The following is a 16,872-nucleotide window of genomic DNA, read 5'->3' as shown; positions in this document are numbered from 1 at the left end:
AGTGACTGACGTAAAAATTTCACTGGACTGACTCAATGGCAAATTGGAAATGACAAGAGGGAAGAATCAGTGAATTTGAAGACAGATCAATAGACATCCAATCTGAACAACCAAGAAAAAAGATTGAAAAATAATTGAATTGAGTCTCAGGGACCTATGGGACAATAAAGAAAGATCTAACATACATGTCACTTGTACAGTAAGGGGAGGAAAAGGAATACAGAGCTAAAAAAAATTCAAGAAATAATGGCTCAATACTCCTAAAATTTGGTTGAAAAACATAAACCTAGAGATTTATGAAGCTGAGTGAACCCAAGTGAGATAAATCTAAGAAATCCATACCCAGACACATCAAAGTTAAACTTCCAAAAACTAAGGACAAATAAAAAGTCTTGAAAGCAGAGTAGCCAGAGAGGAATGACACATTAGATATGGGGAACAATAATTCAAATGAACGTGGTATATGTAAGATTTTCTTCTGTAGCCATTGAAATGATTAAGTGGGTTTTCTCCATTATTCTGTTGTGATGGTTGATTACATTGGTTAATTTTACAATATTAAATCAACCTTTCATTCCTGGGATAAACTCCCACTTGATCATTAATGTATTATCTGGGTTCAATTCATTAATATCTTGTTAGAGATTTTTATGTCTGTGTTCAAAGAGGGATATTCATTTGTAAATTTGTATTTTTATAATGTAATTGTCAGGCTTTAGGATTGTCAGGTATTAGGACTATGCTGGCCTCAGAAAACAAGCTGAGAAGTATTTCCTCCTCATCTGTTTTCTGTAAGAGTTTATGTAAGATTGATGTTATTTCTTCCTTAAATATTTGATAGAATTTACCAGCAAAACAATCTGTCCTGGAGTTTATGTGAAGATTTTTGATAACCAATTCAGTTTATTTAATATAGAACTAGTCAAATTTTTTCATTTTATATTGATTTAAAATTTTCAAAATTTGTATTAGCTGTAATTTTCAAGGAATTTGTCATTTTCATCTAAGTTGTTTTAGTTTCTAGTATAAAGTTGTTTATAGTATTTTCATATCATTTTTTAACTGTCTGTAGCCTCTGATGTGTATAGCCATCTTTCATTTCCGTTACTGATAATTTGTGATCTTCCCCCTTTTCTCCTTGATCAGCCTAACTTGTATTTTATTAATTTTATTGGTCTTTTTAAAGAATTAACTTTTGGATTTGTTAATTTTACACTTCGATTTCTATTTTGTTTACACCTGCTTTTTTTTTTTTTTTTACTTATTTTGAGTTTACCTTTTTTTTGTTTTTGTTTAAGAATTAACTTGTTATCATCTGTACTTTTTTTTTTTTTTTTTTTTTGGCTGTGTTGGGTCTTTGTTGCTGTGCGTGGGCTTTTCTGTAGTTGCAGTGAGTGGGGGCTACTCTTCATTGTGGTGCGCGGGCTTCTCATTGGGTGGCTTCTCATTGCAGAGCATGGGCTCTAGGCGTGCAGGCTTCAGTAGTTGTGGCACTTGGGCTCTAGGGCACGGGCTCAGTAGTTGTGGTGTACAGGCTTGGTTGCTCCACGGCATGTGGGATCTTCCCAGAGCAGGGCTTGAACCCGTGTCCCCTGCATTGGCAGGCGGATTCTTAACCACTGTGCCACGAGGGAAGCCCTACCTTGTTTTTTTATCTAGCTTCATAGATCACAGATTTTACTACTTTCTTCTTTTATGTAAACTTTTAGAGCAGTACATTTCCCTCTAATTGTTGCTGTAGTTGAATCATACAACTTTGGTTATGTTGTGTTTTCATTATCGTTCAACTTGAAATATTTTTTCATTTACCATGTGATTTCTTCTTTTTGCTCATTGATTATTTAGGAGTATATTGTTTAGTTTCTAAATATTAGGGATTTTCCTACATTATCTTATTGTTACTCATTTCTAATTTAGTTCCGTTGTGATCAGAGAACCTATTCTGAATGATTTCCGTCTTCTAACACTTAACTGAGACTTGCTTTATGGCCCAACATATGGTCTTGGTGAATGCATATGTGCACCTGAAAAGAATATGTATTCTGTAGTTTGAGGTAGTGTTCTACTAAATATCAATTAGGTGTTCAGATGATATATGTTTTTACTGATTTTTATGTCTAGTTCTATCAACTGCTGAGAGAGGGATGTTTAATTTCCAAGTATGATTAGGGTTTATCTATTCCTTTCTTTAATTCTGTCAACTTTTCTTTAGATATTTTGAAGCGCTATCATTAAGCAAATACATATTTATGATTGTTACATCTTCCTGATGAACCAACCCTTTAATCATTATGAACATTCCCTTTTTCTCTGATAATACTCTTTGTCTTGATAACAGTTTTATCTAATGTTAGTAGAGCCAATCTACTGTTTTTGTGGTTTATCTCTTTCCATCCATTTGCTTTCAGTCTGTCTGTATTGTTAAATTATGTCTCTGACAGACAGCCTATAGCTGGGTCTTAGTCATTTATCCATTCTGATAATCTCTGCCTTTTAATTCAAGTGTAATGTCCATTAACATTTAATGTTATTCTTAATATGGTTAAATTTAGGTCTGCCATTTTACAATTTGTTTTCTGTTTGTTTTTCTGTTTTTGTTCCTCTCATTGTCTTTTCCTGCTTTCTTTTGGATTTTTGAAACATTTATTTGAATTCCATTGTTAAATAGCCATTGGCCTTTTAGCTCTGTTACTTTGCATTATTTTTTAGTGGTTTCCATAAGGATTATAATATAGATCCTTAAATTTTCAGCCTACTTAAAATTAATATTGAACCACTTCACATAAAATGTAGATAGCTTGAAATTGTATAGACCAACTGACCCTCTTTCCATATCCTTTATGTTATAGTTGTCACATGTATATAATCTACATATGTTATAAACACTGCAAGACAGTTATAATTTTAGCTTAAAGCTATATGCTTTTAAAGAAATTAAGAAGGAAAAAAGATAATTTCATATCTGTGTGTGTGTATATATATATAGTTTTTAAGCAAGTTTGTAATAATAGTTGTATAACTCTAAATTTACTTAAAGTTATTTATATACACTTAAAACAGGTAATTTTATGGTATTATACCTCAATAAAGCTGATAAAAACAATGCGTCTAGATATCCCACCTGCCCAAGTGCTATTTGCCTTTGATTCATGAAGATTATTCTAAAACCAGAACATTAACACAGTGTATCTGTTTTAAGAAACCTTCAGGATAGATGAATTTGATTAGGTCAAGTAGAATCACAGAGTTTCTGGTTGAAGGAGTCCAAAGATTACAAGGTTTCCTGGTGACATTTTTTTTTAAAATGCGTTTTAAATAAATCTTTTTTGGTCATCTTATAGAATATAGGGTAGGGGAAGAGTTTCAATACCAGTTCTATGTCCTGTGGTCTTTCTTCTCTTCAATAAGATGTGGTCTTTCCCCTCTTCAAATAACTAAAGTTATTTCTTTTTTAATCATTATAAAACGTTTAGAACTCTTAGACACAGCAGAAAATAAATATAACACACTAACTTGATAGTTGTCATTGGGTGTTATATTTATTCTATTTTTTAATTGTGTGTGTGTGTGTATGTGTTTCCCCAGCTTTATTGAGATATTGTTGACATATAACATATGTAAGTTTAAGGTGTACAGTGTGATGATTTGATATGTGTATATATTGCAAAATGATTACCCCGTAAAGTTAGTTAACACCTTCATCCTCAATGCCATTTTTTTCTTAATGTCATATTTTCAGTTTTCTTCATATTATTAGAAATCCTTCATAAACATAATGTTCGAACCCTGAACCAGTGATACAAATTTGACTTTTACCTCATTTTAAGTTTTTTCCAACTTCTTATTGTCATTTATAACATTGTAGTGAATGTTTTAGTTTATAAATCATAAGTAATTATTGAGTCAAAGGTATGTACATTTTTAGGCTTGTGCGTATTTATAAACTGTCCATAGAACAATTATATCAGTGTGTATTTTTATCACCAGTTTTTAAAATCTCTCATTTTTTGCCTGAATTTAGTTATATCTTTTATAAAACGCTTTGCCAAAGTCGAGTATTTTAAAAATGTGTCTTTATTTTTACTTGCATGTCATGAGAATTTCCATCTTTTGTCTAGTTTTGAGAGAAGAGTACTGAGCTGCAGTGAGATAATCTTAGAAGAAGTTAGTTTAACCATTAAAAATGATACATGAATACCCTAAACATTTATTTTAAACTTGAAATAAAGATCTGTATATTTCTTTGATTCCAAGTCAGGGTCTTTTCTTTGAGAATATGGGTTTGCTGTTTGGAGTGGAGTGTCATATTTCTGGCATTAACCATACCCATGCTCTATCATTTGTAAGGTCCAATTTCAGTCTCTCTATAAGTGAGGAGGATAACATTTGAAGAAAGTGGAATGTAGAATCCTAGACTTTTTAAATGCCATTTTAAAAATTGAAGTATAGTTGATTTACAATGTTGTGGTAGTTTCAGATGTATAGCGAAGTGTTCAGTTATATTCTTTTTCAGATTCTTTTCCGTTACAGGTTATTACAAGGTATTGAATATAGTTCCCTGAGCTCTACAGTCAGTCCTTGTTTATTTTATATATTAGTACTGTATATCTGTTAATCCCAAACTCCTAATTTATCCCTCCCCACCCCTTTCCCCTTTAGTAACCATAAGTTTGTTTTCTATGTCTGTGAGTTCTTTTCTGTTTTGTAAATAAGTTCATTTGTATCATTTTTTTAGGTTCCACATATAAATGATATCATATGATATTTGGCTTTCTCTGTCTGACTTACTTCACTTAGTGTGATAATCTCTAAGTCCATCCATGTTGCTGCAAATGGCATTATTTCATTCTTTTTATGGCTGAGTGATAGTCCATTGTGTGTGTGTGTGTGTGTGTGTGTGTGTGTGTGTGTGTGTGTGTATATATATATATATATGTATGCCACATCTTCTTTATCCATTTATCTGTTGATGGACACTTAGGTTGCTTCCATGTCTTGGCTATTGTAAATAGTGTTGCTGTGAACATTGGAGTGCATATATCTTCTCGAATTAATATTTTCATCTTTTCTGGATGTATGCCCAGGAGTGGGTTTGTTAGATCATATAGTAACTCTATTTTTAGTTTTTTAGGGAACCTCCATACTGTTCTCCATAGTGGCTGTACCAATTTATATCCCCACCAACAATGTAGGAGGATTCCCTTTTCTCCACACCCTCTTCAGCATTTATTATTTGTAGACTTTTTAATGATGGTCATTCTGACCAGTGTGAGGTGTTAGACTTTTATACTTTATATTTTCTAATATTTTGCATGTGTCTCACCTACATCAAAATTGACAGCAGTTGTTAAGTAATTCATCTTTATTGACTGCTTTGGAAGCATTCAACTTAATTTTCATGGAAGCAACAACTCATGGAGCAACAGTTATCTCTTGCACTCATTTTTTGTTATTTAGTAAAACATGTCATCATAATTACAAGTTCCATTGATATAAGCAGGCTTAGGAGCAAACTTGTTTGATTCTTGGTGAACATACATTTTCATTGGTGGAAGTAGAAGTGGAAGGTTGTACTAGATAGAGTGTAACGTAACAGCCAAGAGCACTCAGGGTATTTTACAGAGGGAGCTGGGAGCATTGCTTAATCTAACAAGTCATTGAAATGGAAGTTGTTGTTTAACAGACTTTCAGTTCTAATACTCTCTGAAATCAGAATTTACTCGTAATGGGGGTAGAAATTAATCTTAAATCCTATTTATATCTTGCCCTCTCTTCTTTCCTCTCTTGAATAATTATTTACTATATGCCTTGTGCTGTGCTAGGTGTAGAGAATAAAGAGATGAACAATATACAGTTTCTATTCTCAAGGAGCTGAAATTCAAAGAGGGAGACACTGTATGGTGCTATCATTGTCAGTTTTCTGCTTTAAGAACTAGCCCAGAAATGTGACCTATACAGATGTGGAGGACAGAGTAGGGTTACTCCACTCAAACTGTCAGGAAAATTTTCCGAGTGAGCCTTGACCTTAAAGGATGGATGGGAATTAACTAGGATCTCAGAATAGGGATGTGCATTTCAGGTAGTGAGGAGAGTATGGGCACACCTTTTACAAGCAAGATTAGCAATCCTCTGACTGTCTGCTGACCTGTTCAGAATTGCCTTATAATTATATGTGTGTATATTCTTTCATTCATTTCTTCATAAGTGAAACTCTCACCCTGGTTTTCCCCATGCTTTGTGATAGTGATTATTATTTTTGAAAATAACCACTTACCTATAAGCAGCAGAAATGGATGAATGTAAAGCAAAGTCTTGTATTCCATCTTCTCTGTTTTTCCCCACTCTCCCTAGAAATGTTATTAATTAACATTTCAGGGAAGTACAGTAATGACCACCATTTGTTGAACACTTATGCTAGATACTTACGTAATGTTTTATACATATTTTCTCACTTATTTTAATCCATATAGCCACCCTGTCAGGTAAGAATTAGGATTTCCATGTGTAGATGAGGAAACTGAACCTTGGGAAAGTTAAGTAAATTGCCAAAAGCTTCACTGTTGGAATTGACGAACGAGAATTTGAAGCCATGTTTCTCTAACTCAGAAAGCCTGTCTCTTAACCATTGTACCAAGATATGTGATTGTGAGGACTTGCTGTAAATCATGGAAGAAGGTTCGGATACTTTTTTCCATACAGTTCTCCTAGATAATTATGTTTTAAAATCCAAAGATAATTTAAAAATTGTGTTGAGGTTTAATTATGTCATTGATAGTTAATGTAACTCATATTAAATTTAAATTATATGAATTTTTCTCACTAGATTATAGTTCCCATGAGACATGCCAGTCAAGTAAACTGCAGAGGTTTATGTCCCCTCCTTCCACCACTTGCCCCACTTCTCTTTCATTAGATGATTAGCGCCCTTACCAATACTGCAGATTCTTCACAGTCTGCTAAAAATGCCTTTATCCAACCTCCAGTGTACTGAATATAATCTGTTACAAATCACCTTCTTGGCTGCCAGGGCCCTTTGTAGACCTGTGCCCTGGCAATCTCCCTTTACCTCTGTTGCATTCCCAGCCCCTCAGCCCCACACCACTGCCACCTCCACATCCCCTGCCCAAGACACACACGTATACATCCCCGTACTCTAGTTTCACAGAACTCAGAATTCCTTAAACCTACATTTTTTTAAACTGCTGTGCCTTTGCTCTTGCTACTCCAGTGCTCTTCCCATTTATCTTCTGTTGGCCTGGGAAAATCCTGCTTATCCCTCAAGTGACAGTATATATGTCACCTTCTCTGTAAAGCCTTCTCCCCCTTCTCCAGGAGAGGCAGTGTTTATCACTTCCTCAGCATTCAGTTTATGTCTTTGGTAGCACCCTTCAGACATTTAGTCATAGTTCATTTTCTGTCTGTTTCCCCTGCTCCGGAATGGGAGCTCCTAGAAGGATAGATCATTATGGGTTTTTTATCTTTTACCCTCAGCACCCGCGTTTAATAGCTTCTTAATGAATCATACTGAATTGTTAGTGATATTGATAATAACCTTTATTAAGTGCATTCTGTATCTTAGGCACTGTGCTTGACATTTGTACACATTATTTCACTTAATCCTCATACTCATCCTGTGTTATAGGGACAATTTTTACCCCTATTTTACAAATTAGAAAACTGTAGTTAAGAGAGGCAAAATAATTTGACCAGGGTAACACAGCAAGCAATAATGGAGTCAAGATTTGAATCCAGTGTCTGACTGCAGAGCTCATTCTCCTTTATACCTTACCTATAGAATCATCCAATCAGTCCATCCATCAATCAAATAAGTTGTCTGGGGAGTTATCTCCAACTAGGAGATACAGTCTATTGAAACCAATCCTGAATGACTAAAGAGGAGGATGTAAAAGATACTCTGTCACCAAAAGGATGAGTGAGGTCTCTTGGAAATGGCTTGAGTGTCATTTGAAAAATCTGGTTTGGTCCGAAAAAGAGGCTCAAAGAAATCTGCTGTGATCACTGATAAAGTTAGGCTCACAGAATACAGTACCTGGTAAAATTGCCCTCACACATTGTTTTTGTAAAGAGTGAATGAGAAAAAGAAAAAAGTCATTGTTTGGCTGAAGAAAGATGTGGATCATCAAATGTCAGAACTATCCTTTTACAAAGGAGAAGACCAAGGTCCAGATTAATTAATTAATCAGCTTACCCAAGAGCACATAGCTAATAAATAATGGAGCTTGGAGTAGAATTCCAATTTCCTGAGTCCCAGTTCGGAGCCTTTTGCACCATAGTGTGCTCTACATTAGAGTTTTTCTGCGTTCTTGTTTGGAGAAAAAAAATGCTAGGCCAAGGCAGAGGTGAGTCTTTTAGGGAAACAGCTTGATGCTTTTGGAGCTGGTCAGCTTTTGCTTAAGACCTGCTGCTATTTTGGGCTGTCAGTTTGCTCAGAACTAAATACTGCCAGCCATACAAATAAAAAGGCAAGGCTATTATTTAGGCCTCCTAGGTCTATGCATTCACTTCTCTGCTTACAAGGGCAAATTATTAGTTCATCTCTGCTGGGCGGTTTGAACATTGGGTTATATTAGCCCTTGTCTTAGCCCTTAGATGTCTACTGGCTTGTCTCTGTTACAATAAATGTACAAGCCTTGCTTTCGGGTTGGGAGGGAAGAGGGAAAAGAAAGAAATCTAAATCAGTCTCTACTGATCCTGATTTCTTATGCTGTTTCTTTCTCTTTCTTTCAGGGCGACGAGGAAGGACCCAGGTAAGATCACATTATTGTTGTTTGTCTGTTCTCAGAATTGAAGTAGAGTGACATTTGTGGCCTTCTAATGCCCCGTGAAATATGACCAGCCAAGGAACAGCACAGAAAAGGGATCTCCATCTTATTCCAGGGCTTTGAAGATCTTATTTTGTAAGATTCCCATCTCCCTCCCCATCTATGCCATTTCCTGTCTCTAACCTTCAGATAAAGATAGTCTTTAAAGTAGGTAATGACAGTAACTTTGCTTTATTCTGTAGCACCTTCAGAATACCTTGTTGAGACAAGTAGGTACTATATTTGAATGGTAATTAGGTATCAGGACTGAATAGGTAAACTTTTGCATTGTTCTTTCTTGATTGGAATTGGATTGCCTTTTTTTTTTTCTTTTAATGGACTCTGGTTTCAATATTCTTTATTTCTGACCTGTAACGTCCTTGGGTCTGACTCAAGACACCTATACAGTGAATCTGAGGTCATAGGTATACAAAACTTTGTTTAGGAAAAAAAAAAATGTTTCTTTGTGCTTCTGTTTCACCACATGAAATTTAAAAGTGCATTTTATCATTGCCTCAGGCTTGTAGTGAAACTGGACTTTAGTTTACTTACCTTTGCTGTCTTTCTGCTCAGGCAGTGAGAACAAGCTCTAGGAAATGCTATAGCTATGCTGTGAACACAATCAAGGGGCATTTGTACAAAGTAAAATGCAGTGTCCAGTTGGGTCCCCTCTGTCATGTAGGATCCAGGACTGTTAAGTCTGGGAGGTATCAGAACATTCATCCAGGCCACAGCTATTCAAACTTTAGTTTTACTAGAAACACCTTTTTCTCAAATGGACTTTAAGTAGAACTCCAATGTATGCAAAACATTTTTTTTGTTTGGTTAAAGTTGGGGCCACATCTACTGGTGAAACTTCTCTCTTCCTTCCAATAGACCCTGAGGGGCTGCTGCAGAAACGTAGGGTTCCTGAGAACTCAGTTTGAAAATCACTTATCTAGGGCTTCCCTGGTGGCGCAGTAGTTGAGAGTCCGCCTGCCGATGCAGGGGACGCGGGTTCGTGACCCGGTCCGGGAAGATCCCACATGCTGCGGAGCGGCTGGGCCCGTGAGCCATGGCCACTGAGCCTGCGCGTCCGGAGCCTGTGCTCCGCAACGGGAGAGGCCACAACAGTGAGAGGCCCGTGTACCGCAAAAAAAAAAAAGAAAATCACTTATCTAATTCAAGCTTCTCATTGAAAGAAGCTAAATGAGTTGTTCAAGGTTACCTTACTGGAGCCAGGATTTGGCCCTTTGGTTTTATTTACAAATCAACAAATACAGTTTCTTCTTTTTCCTTTCTCCCTCCCCACATCCTGAGCCTCTCTCTTAGTGCCAAATGTTATTCCACATCTTCATCTCCTGCTGCTTCCTTCCCTTGAGAACTGTAGTTCTCAGCCTAGATCTTGTTCCTTGTCCTCTGTGGCTAAAGCTACAGGCATCCCGCTTTAAACCTCCAGAGCTTCAGGGAATCCCTTTAAATTCCATCCTTCCCCCATTCTCAAGAACAGGCTCCCTTTATGTTGTGGTTCATTTCTTTCCTCCCTTCCTCCCTTTCTCATGACCCAGTGTATAGGCCCTGTGCTATATACTGGGCATATAATGAAAATTAAGACAGACATGGTCCCTGCCTTGTGGATCCTAAGTCTAGTAGGAGAGACAGGCATATAACTGGGCACTTCTACTTTGGGGGAAGTACTATGATTAAGTGAAGTTTAGGCTGCTTTAGGAAGGGAAGCTCACCAGAAAAGGTTATGTGTAAACGGAGGTCTGAAGGATGAAAAGGCAGACAAAGGAGAGGCAGAGATAGAGCTGTCCTATGGATAGGAAACAACTTGTGTAATAGCTCCAGACAAGAGAAGAGCGGAGGAAAGAAAGCAGAGTCCAGATCACTGAGGGCCTTACAGGCCTCCTTCAGGTATCTGAGCTCTCTCCCGCAGAGTGTGGGAGGGCATTAAATAATTTAAAACATGGATTAACCTGAGTAGATTTGCATTTAGGAAGTCTCCTCTGCCTGCAGAATGGGAAATGAATTGGAGGTGGGTCAGAGCCTGGGAGACTAGTTAGATTAGGCTAGTGATGGGAGCTTATATCAACATCTTCTCTAGCTATTGACCAGTTCTCACCATTTTACACAGACCTTTGGTTTAGATAAACTCTTTAAATTATCTCCTTGGCACTCTGCCTCTTCGCTCAAAACTAGCTCTAGCTCCAGCTCCTTAAAATCCAGACCAAGCAGAGCCCTAGACCTTTTCTTCCTCAGAAAGAGAGTTCAGACAAGACCAGTATAAAGAAAACACCTTAGCAGATGTAGCGAGCAGACTCCACAGGATAGAAATGGCATTTCTGTCTTGGGAGAGCCTGATAAGGATGGACGCGTTCATCTTGTCTTTATGGCTACATGCAAGAGTCATGTTGATTAGAAGAATACAGGGACCTTGTGAAGAGATTAACTCCCTTCAAAGATACTATTCAGTGTGAGATACTGGCTTCAGAGTTTAATTGCAGATTCCTTCTTGTCATTTTGACAAGATTGTGGTGAAGTATAGAGTTTCTTTACTAGCAACCAAGATGTCACGCTGTCTCCCTCGAGCCATGGATGCCGTGGATGTCAGTAGGGATTCTCTTGGACTGGGACTTTATTGGTAAAATGAGCACTTGAAAAAAATTATGTTCCAATTTGGCAGAAAGAGGAAAGATGAGTCAAATTTTCCTTTTACCCTTTAAATTCATACTTGTTGGTTCCATTCAGTTTGTGCTGAACTACCATTTGGCTCAGTTTCTTCCAATTAACACTTCAGGGCAGATTGCCTTTGATCTGAAATTTCTCTCATTTATGATATACACTTTACTGTCTCAGTAAGCCAGAGTTTTGTTCCAAAGGCTTTTGTATTGCTGACGGTGTTAAATGAGAGTTTGATGTGTAAGGAAGACAGAAGGAGTGTGGGTCTGCCTGCACAGGGGATGGAAGAGAAATGAATCTGGAGACCCTGCGTTCCAGGTCTGCTTGGATTTTCATGCCTGTGTCTCCTTTGCTAGTATTCTTTCCACACAGCCACTTCCCTGCTGTCTGCACAGAAGTCCAGGGAGAATTGAATTCCAGCCGCTCTCCATGGTGGTCAGAACAAAGGAAAATTCCTGTCCTTTTGAAAATTATTTGTCTATAATAGATCTGTATTTTTCTCCATTCTACCAGCTAGAGTCTCCCTGCCTTTTTTTTTTGTTTTCAGTTTTGACTTCCCAAGCTGTTTGACGTGAGGTGGCCAAGTATTTGTGCTTTTGGTCATGTCTGTGCCTTGTTCTGATTTTTATTGTGTATTTGTCCTGTAATTAACAACAATAATAGGCAAAGCTACCGTTTAAGTTTTACTACGTACAGTGTTTTATATATATTCTCTTTTAACCCTCATGTAAAGCTAATGATGTAGTTATTATTCTACTTGTAAAATGAGGAAATGAATGCCCAGAAAGATTAACTTGCCCTAGATCACACAGCTAGTAGAAGCAGAGCTAGGACTTGAATCTAGTCTGGCTTCAGAGCTCATGCCTTCACCTGTCTCTGAGAGGCCACCTGTCTCTGAGAGGCCAGCACACTTCTCTCTGTGACCCTGAATGAATAAGAGGATTCACGCCCACTTGTCGGCGCATCACTTTGGTCTTGTTCCTCTCACCTAGGAGTTCTTACTGGCTTTGACATCGAAATGATGTGGCGTCTGTTTGCTGCACGCTACCTCTCCTCTCCTTAGCCTCTGTCATTATGAGGGGATATTTCTTCATCTCATCCTCACACAGTGTCCCCTGAGGGTCAGCAGCAAAAGGGGTGCTTTTAGACTCCCGGGGGAACAGGTAAGCAAGCCTTCCTTTGACCCTGCAGAATTAGCTGCCAGTTGCCCCTCCATCCAGTAGTTGCTCTTCACACCCATGATACAGTCGTGCAGATGACAAGGTTTCTTGGAGCGTATGGAGGAGCAAAAGTCCTAATATGTGGAACGTGGATATTAACCACTGTAGAGTCACCTTTGAAGAGGGTGTCTTTGAAGCCCAGAGTGATTCTTTTTTTCCAAGCAAAAAAAAAGCAGTTTACACTTTTGGCAGCAATTTTCTGTCTCCTCGTGCTATTATGGGAGATGTTGTGTTTGCGCCCTCGCAGATTGGCTCCTTCTGTGCTCCTGCCGGAGCCTGCTGAGAAGTAATGTATGTTCACGGAGAGGGGGTGGCAGTGGGCTCTGCTGCCTTAGAGCTGTTGTGTAGTGGAAGGAAGTCAGAGAGGGAAGGACCCTTAAACTCTTGTGCTCAGAGGACAGAGGAGCAAGGTCAGTTTTAAATTTTGATTTGCGATTGAGATTTTCTGTGAATTTTTTTTAACTAAGAAGAAAAAGGCTTTTTAACAGTAACAGCCATACTTAAGATTTTGGTAGAACTTTTCATCTTTAGAGCTGGCTCTTATTCAGGCAAAAAGCTCCTGCTGAGATCAGTGTGAATCTGACCCATGCTGATTCTCTGATCAAATGGGCAATGAGTTCTGAAGGAATAGGAGCTCAAGGAGAGTCAGCAGACCTGCCTTCTATCCTTGGTTTACCTGGGACCAACGGTGTGACCTTGGGCAAGTCCTTTAACCTCTTTGCTTCTTTGTAGTCTGTTTTTACTTCCCTGTCAATACTAGCCTTTCTTTCCCCCACTCTGCACCCAGTTTTTTGGGATATAAATACAGTGGAGGAATACAGTCATATATTAAATATGTGGAGGAATACAGTCATATATTAAATATGAAATGAAAAGAATCTGCTTATAGGTTCTGTAATTTGGTAGATTTTTTTGTACATTTCTCAATTTTGTTTCTTTAAACATTTTCTTGGGGCTATATACTAGGTACTCTTTTTTCCCCCTCTAAAATAACAATCATATATATGTTCTTAGATACGACATTTCTCTTCCTGATGACTTAGTCTGTAGAGATAAGAGGGGTCTAAGTCAGTGATATGCTTAGGTTTCTTTTGTCCTCCGATTGCAAATGTATGGTTTTGTTTTTACATTGTCTCCATTTCAGAAGACCTAGCTGGAAGCCAAAGAAAATGTCTCTGATACCTGTGACATAGAGTGGAACTGTCAGGGCTGTGTATTATCCAGAAGTGGGGTTCCAACATCTAAGTTGGTCTTCAGTACAGAGAGTCTCTTAGCTGTCACATTTCCCTCTTATGGAGCCTGAGCTGACTTTGTTTTCCTCTGCTGATATGAATTATTTATCCTCTACTCACCCAGATGAAGGATGAAGCCATGCTATGCATTGTACTGCCTATCTATAATAAAAGCAAGCCTTCTTCTGAAGGTAATTGATTTTCAGATATTTACCTGCGAGAGTCACAACTTTATTTTATTTTGTGCATATTGGCCTATAACCAGAGAATCCATTCACAGCTGGAAAAGTCAGCTGAGGTACCTCTAGTTTATTTCATCTGCCTCACAGTGGAAATGCCAGCTAGGAGCAGCCTGTATTCTGACATACACCTGCCTGCCTTTTCTGGCTTCATAATGCTAAGAAAAAAGGCCCAGTGGGAAGAGACCTGGATGTCACTTTTCGTGGTGTGGTTTTATGCTAATCAACTTTTGTTTGCCATCCAATATGTAGTTATGATGCTTGACAGGCTAACCTTGTTTATGTCTTTGACCTCAGAGCTTATCAGGATAACATTTACCTCTAGGAGCTCTGTTTCCTAATCTCTTTAGCAAGAAAAATTGCAGAGGAATTTCTTCATTCATTTTCAATTGTCTACTGTGTTGCCAGGCCCCATGCTAGGCCTCAGAGATACGAAGATGAAAAAGACTTTGTCCCTGCATTTAAAGATATCAAAGTCTAGTTCAAATGAGAGAACTAAGTAAACAATTTTAATTTCACATTTAAGTACAATATAATAATTATTATTATAATTATAAATTACTATAAGGAAGCATTTATTGATTGCCAACCATGTACCACGAAGTATTTTAAACATTTTTTATTTCTCACAACAGTCCTAACAAGTGGCTAATACATTATCTTCATTTCTCAGCCAAATGAGAAAACTGAGTTGCAGAGAGGTTATACATACACTAACGAGGTCACTCAGCTAAAAAGTGGTAGAGCCAGTATTCAAATTCAAGTAGGCTGACTTGAGAATGTGGGCTCTTAACACTACAGTATAAAGATTCTCTATAATAAATATGTTGGATGTAGAATAGGATACAACTAACTCAGGATAGAGAATCAGAAAAGATAGCATTTGTGCTGGACTTTGAAGGATGGGTGTAGGGGTAGGGTTTTGCAGATGCAAAGGGTAGGAAGGCCATACAAGCACAGAGATCAGCATCTCTAAAGGCTCAGAGGAATGGAAACGCATGTGCTATATGGGGAATGGTGAGGAGCTACATGACTGGACTGTTGGCAGGGGATGAGACGAGGGAGGCTGAGTCTCCCTTGTACAGGGTCTTGTGTGCCATTTGAGGCACCAAAAGGTTTGTACCGTTTCCTGTTAGGCTTTACCGTTTGACTACAGCATGGTCCTATTCATAGAAGAAATGGATGGACTTTTGAATCTTATGGATCTCTTCCAGTAGTCACATCTCACGAGTTATGTGTAAATTGTTTGCTTTCTCTGTGCCTCAGTTTCTCCATCAAGCAGCACATTTTACTATACTTAAAGGACAAGTATTTTATGAAGCATTAAAAGTGTTCTCCTTTTGGGTTTCTTCTTTTATATGGAAAAGCAAGCAACTGAGATAAAGTAATTATAAAAGGAAATTGTTTGATTTTTATCTTATTTATACCTTGTTTTGACAGCTCCAGCCTTCCTCTAACTTACAATCAAATTTGGAGAGTAGATACCCAGTTCCTTCTAAATTGATGGAGATAAGGAATACTAAAGCACCAACATTTTCCAAATAGATTTAAGGCTACAGATATTTCTTAGAAACTAGTCAAAGAATTAAATTGATGTCACATTTGTCCCTGAGTTAGATCTGGTGCTGAAGAGCCTGGTTGGAGCCTAGTTCTCTTCTTCCTGGTTTATCTTCGTAGCCATTTTGGACTGGCACTAAGCATAATAGATTTTAGGAAGTCAAAAAACTCCAGTCTGTGTCTTAAGAATAACTAAATTTGATGTCATTGGTTATGCCCTCCCTCACCTGTGGCAGCCACGGCAAAATGTTGTTAGTGGTGTCCTTTTCATTTTAGGAGAAACGTGCTGGTCTCTAGCATCTTCTCACTTTCTGTCAGTGAGAGGCAGGCAAGAGGTGAATAATTCCATTTCCCCAATAACTTCCAAGGAGCCTTCCTTTTTTGTAAGTTCCATGTGGCTGAACTGCATTCACCTCTTTTCCCGGAAACCCACAGCACGTGTCTGTACCAGATGCTGGGAGCAGAAGCGGGTGTGTTTTTTTGTTTTGTTTTAGGTTTTTTCTTTTTTCTTTTCAAGACGGTATGAAGTTTACAGTCATTGAGTGCAGGTTTCTTTAAAATTAGAACTGCAAGAAGGTAGTTTCAGAACATTGAGAAAGATGTCCAAAGGCTGTGATAAAACTGGGGTACCCTAAATGGTGAGGTCTTTGCCAAGGACCAGTATTCAAGGGCCTGTCCTGTTTGGACCTAGGACCTACTATGAGTGGTTATAGGGTCATAAAAAAAATACTTCTTTAGCCACAAGCAGACGTTTTAGGGACGAAAAACACTTTCTTACATAAGTGTCTCATTCCCCCACTCCTTAGCACCACTACCAGTTGTTCCCTGTAGGTTGTAATGTGGTTGTAAAACAGAAAAGCATTTTGTTTCCTTGGTGAGTACATGTCTCCTTCCCCTCTGGTTCTATCAATTCTGTTTAAAGGGAAGTGAGCTTGAGCATGAGAAAAACTGTACAGAGAGGGAGGGGCTGACAGAATTACAGAGAAGGTAGGCAAAGAAGCATTTCTCAGCTGTCCCTGGCTGCCAGATGCATCTTGGTCCAGATGCTGTGGGGCAGTGTGCAGTCTTATTCCATCTCGCAGGTATTGCCACTCAGACAAGAACCAGTTAAAACTGACCAAGCTGCCAACTTTGCCCTGAC

The 16,872-nt window shown here is 38.1% G+C and overlaps 1 protein-coding gene across 3 annotated transcripts in view; it reads left to right on the top strand.

Annotated features, from left to right (window-relative positions):
- Positions 1 to 16,872, top strand: part of TRIM44 (tripartite motif containing 44) — a 112,894-nt gene that overhangs the window by 53,224 nt on the left and 42,798 nt on the right. For 2 of the 3 annotated variants that reach the window (XM_060159395.1, XM_060159393.1), the window contains exon 4: positions 8,749 to 8,768. The exons of the other annotated variant lie outside the window; for it this stretch is intronic. In XM_060159395.1, the coding sequence (XP_060015378.1) occupies positions 8,749 to 8,768 (20 nt within the window). The remainder of the gene's footprint in view (positions 1 to 8,748; positions 8,769 to 16,872) is intronic. 3 annotated transcript variants of the gene reach the window in all.

The sequence above is a fragment of the Lagenorhynchus albirostris genome, chromosome 9 (genome assembly GCF_949774975.1).
Source record: "Lagenorhynchus albirostris chromosome 9, mLagAlb1.1, whole genome shotgun sequence".
NCBI lineage: Eukaryota > Metazoa > Chordata > Mammalia > Artiodactyla > Delphinidae > Lagenorhynchus > Lagenorhynchus albirostris.
This window is presented reverse-complemented; position numbering and strand designations above follow the sequence as displayed.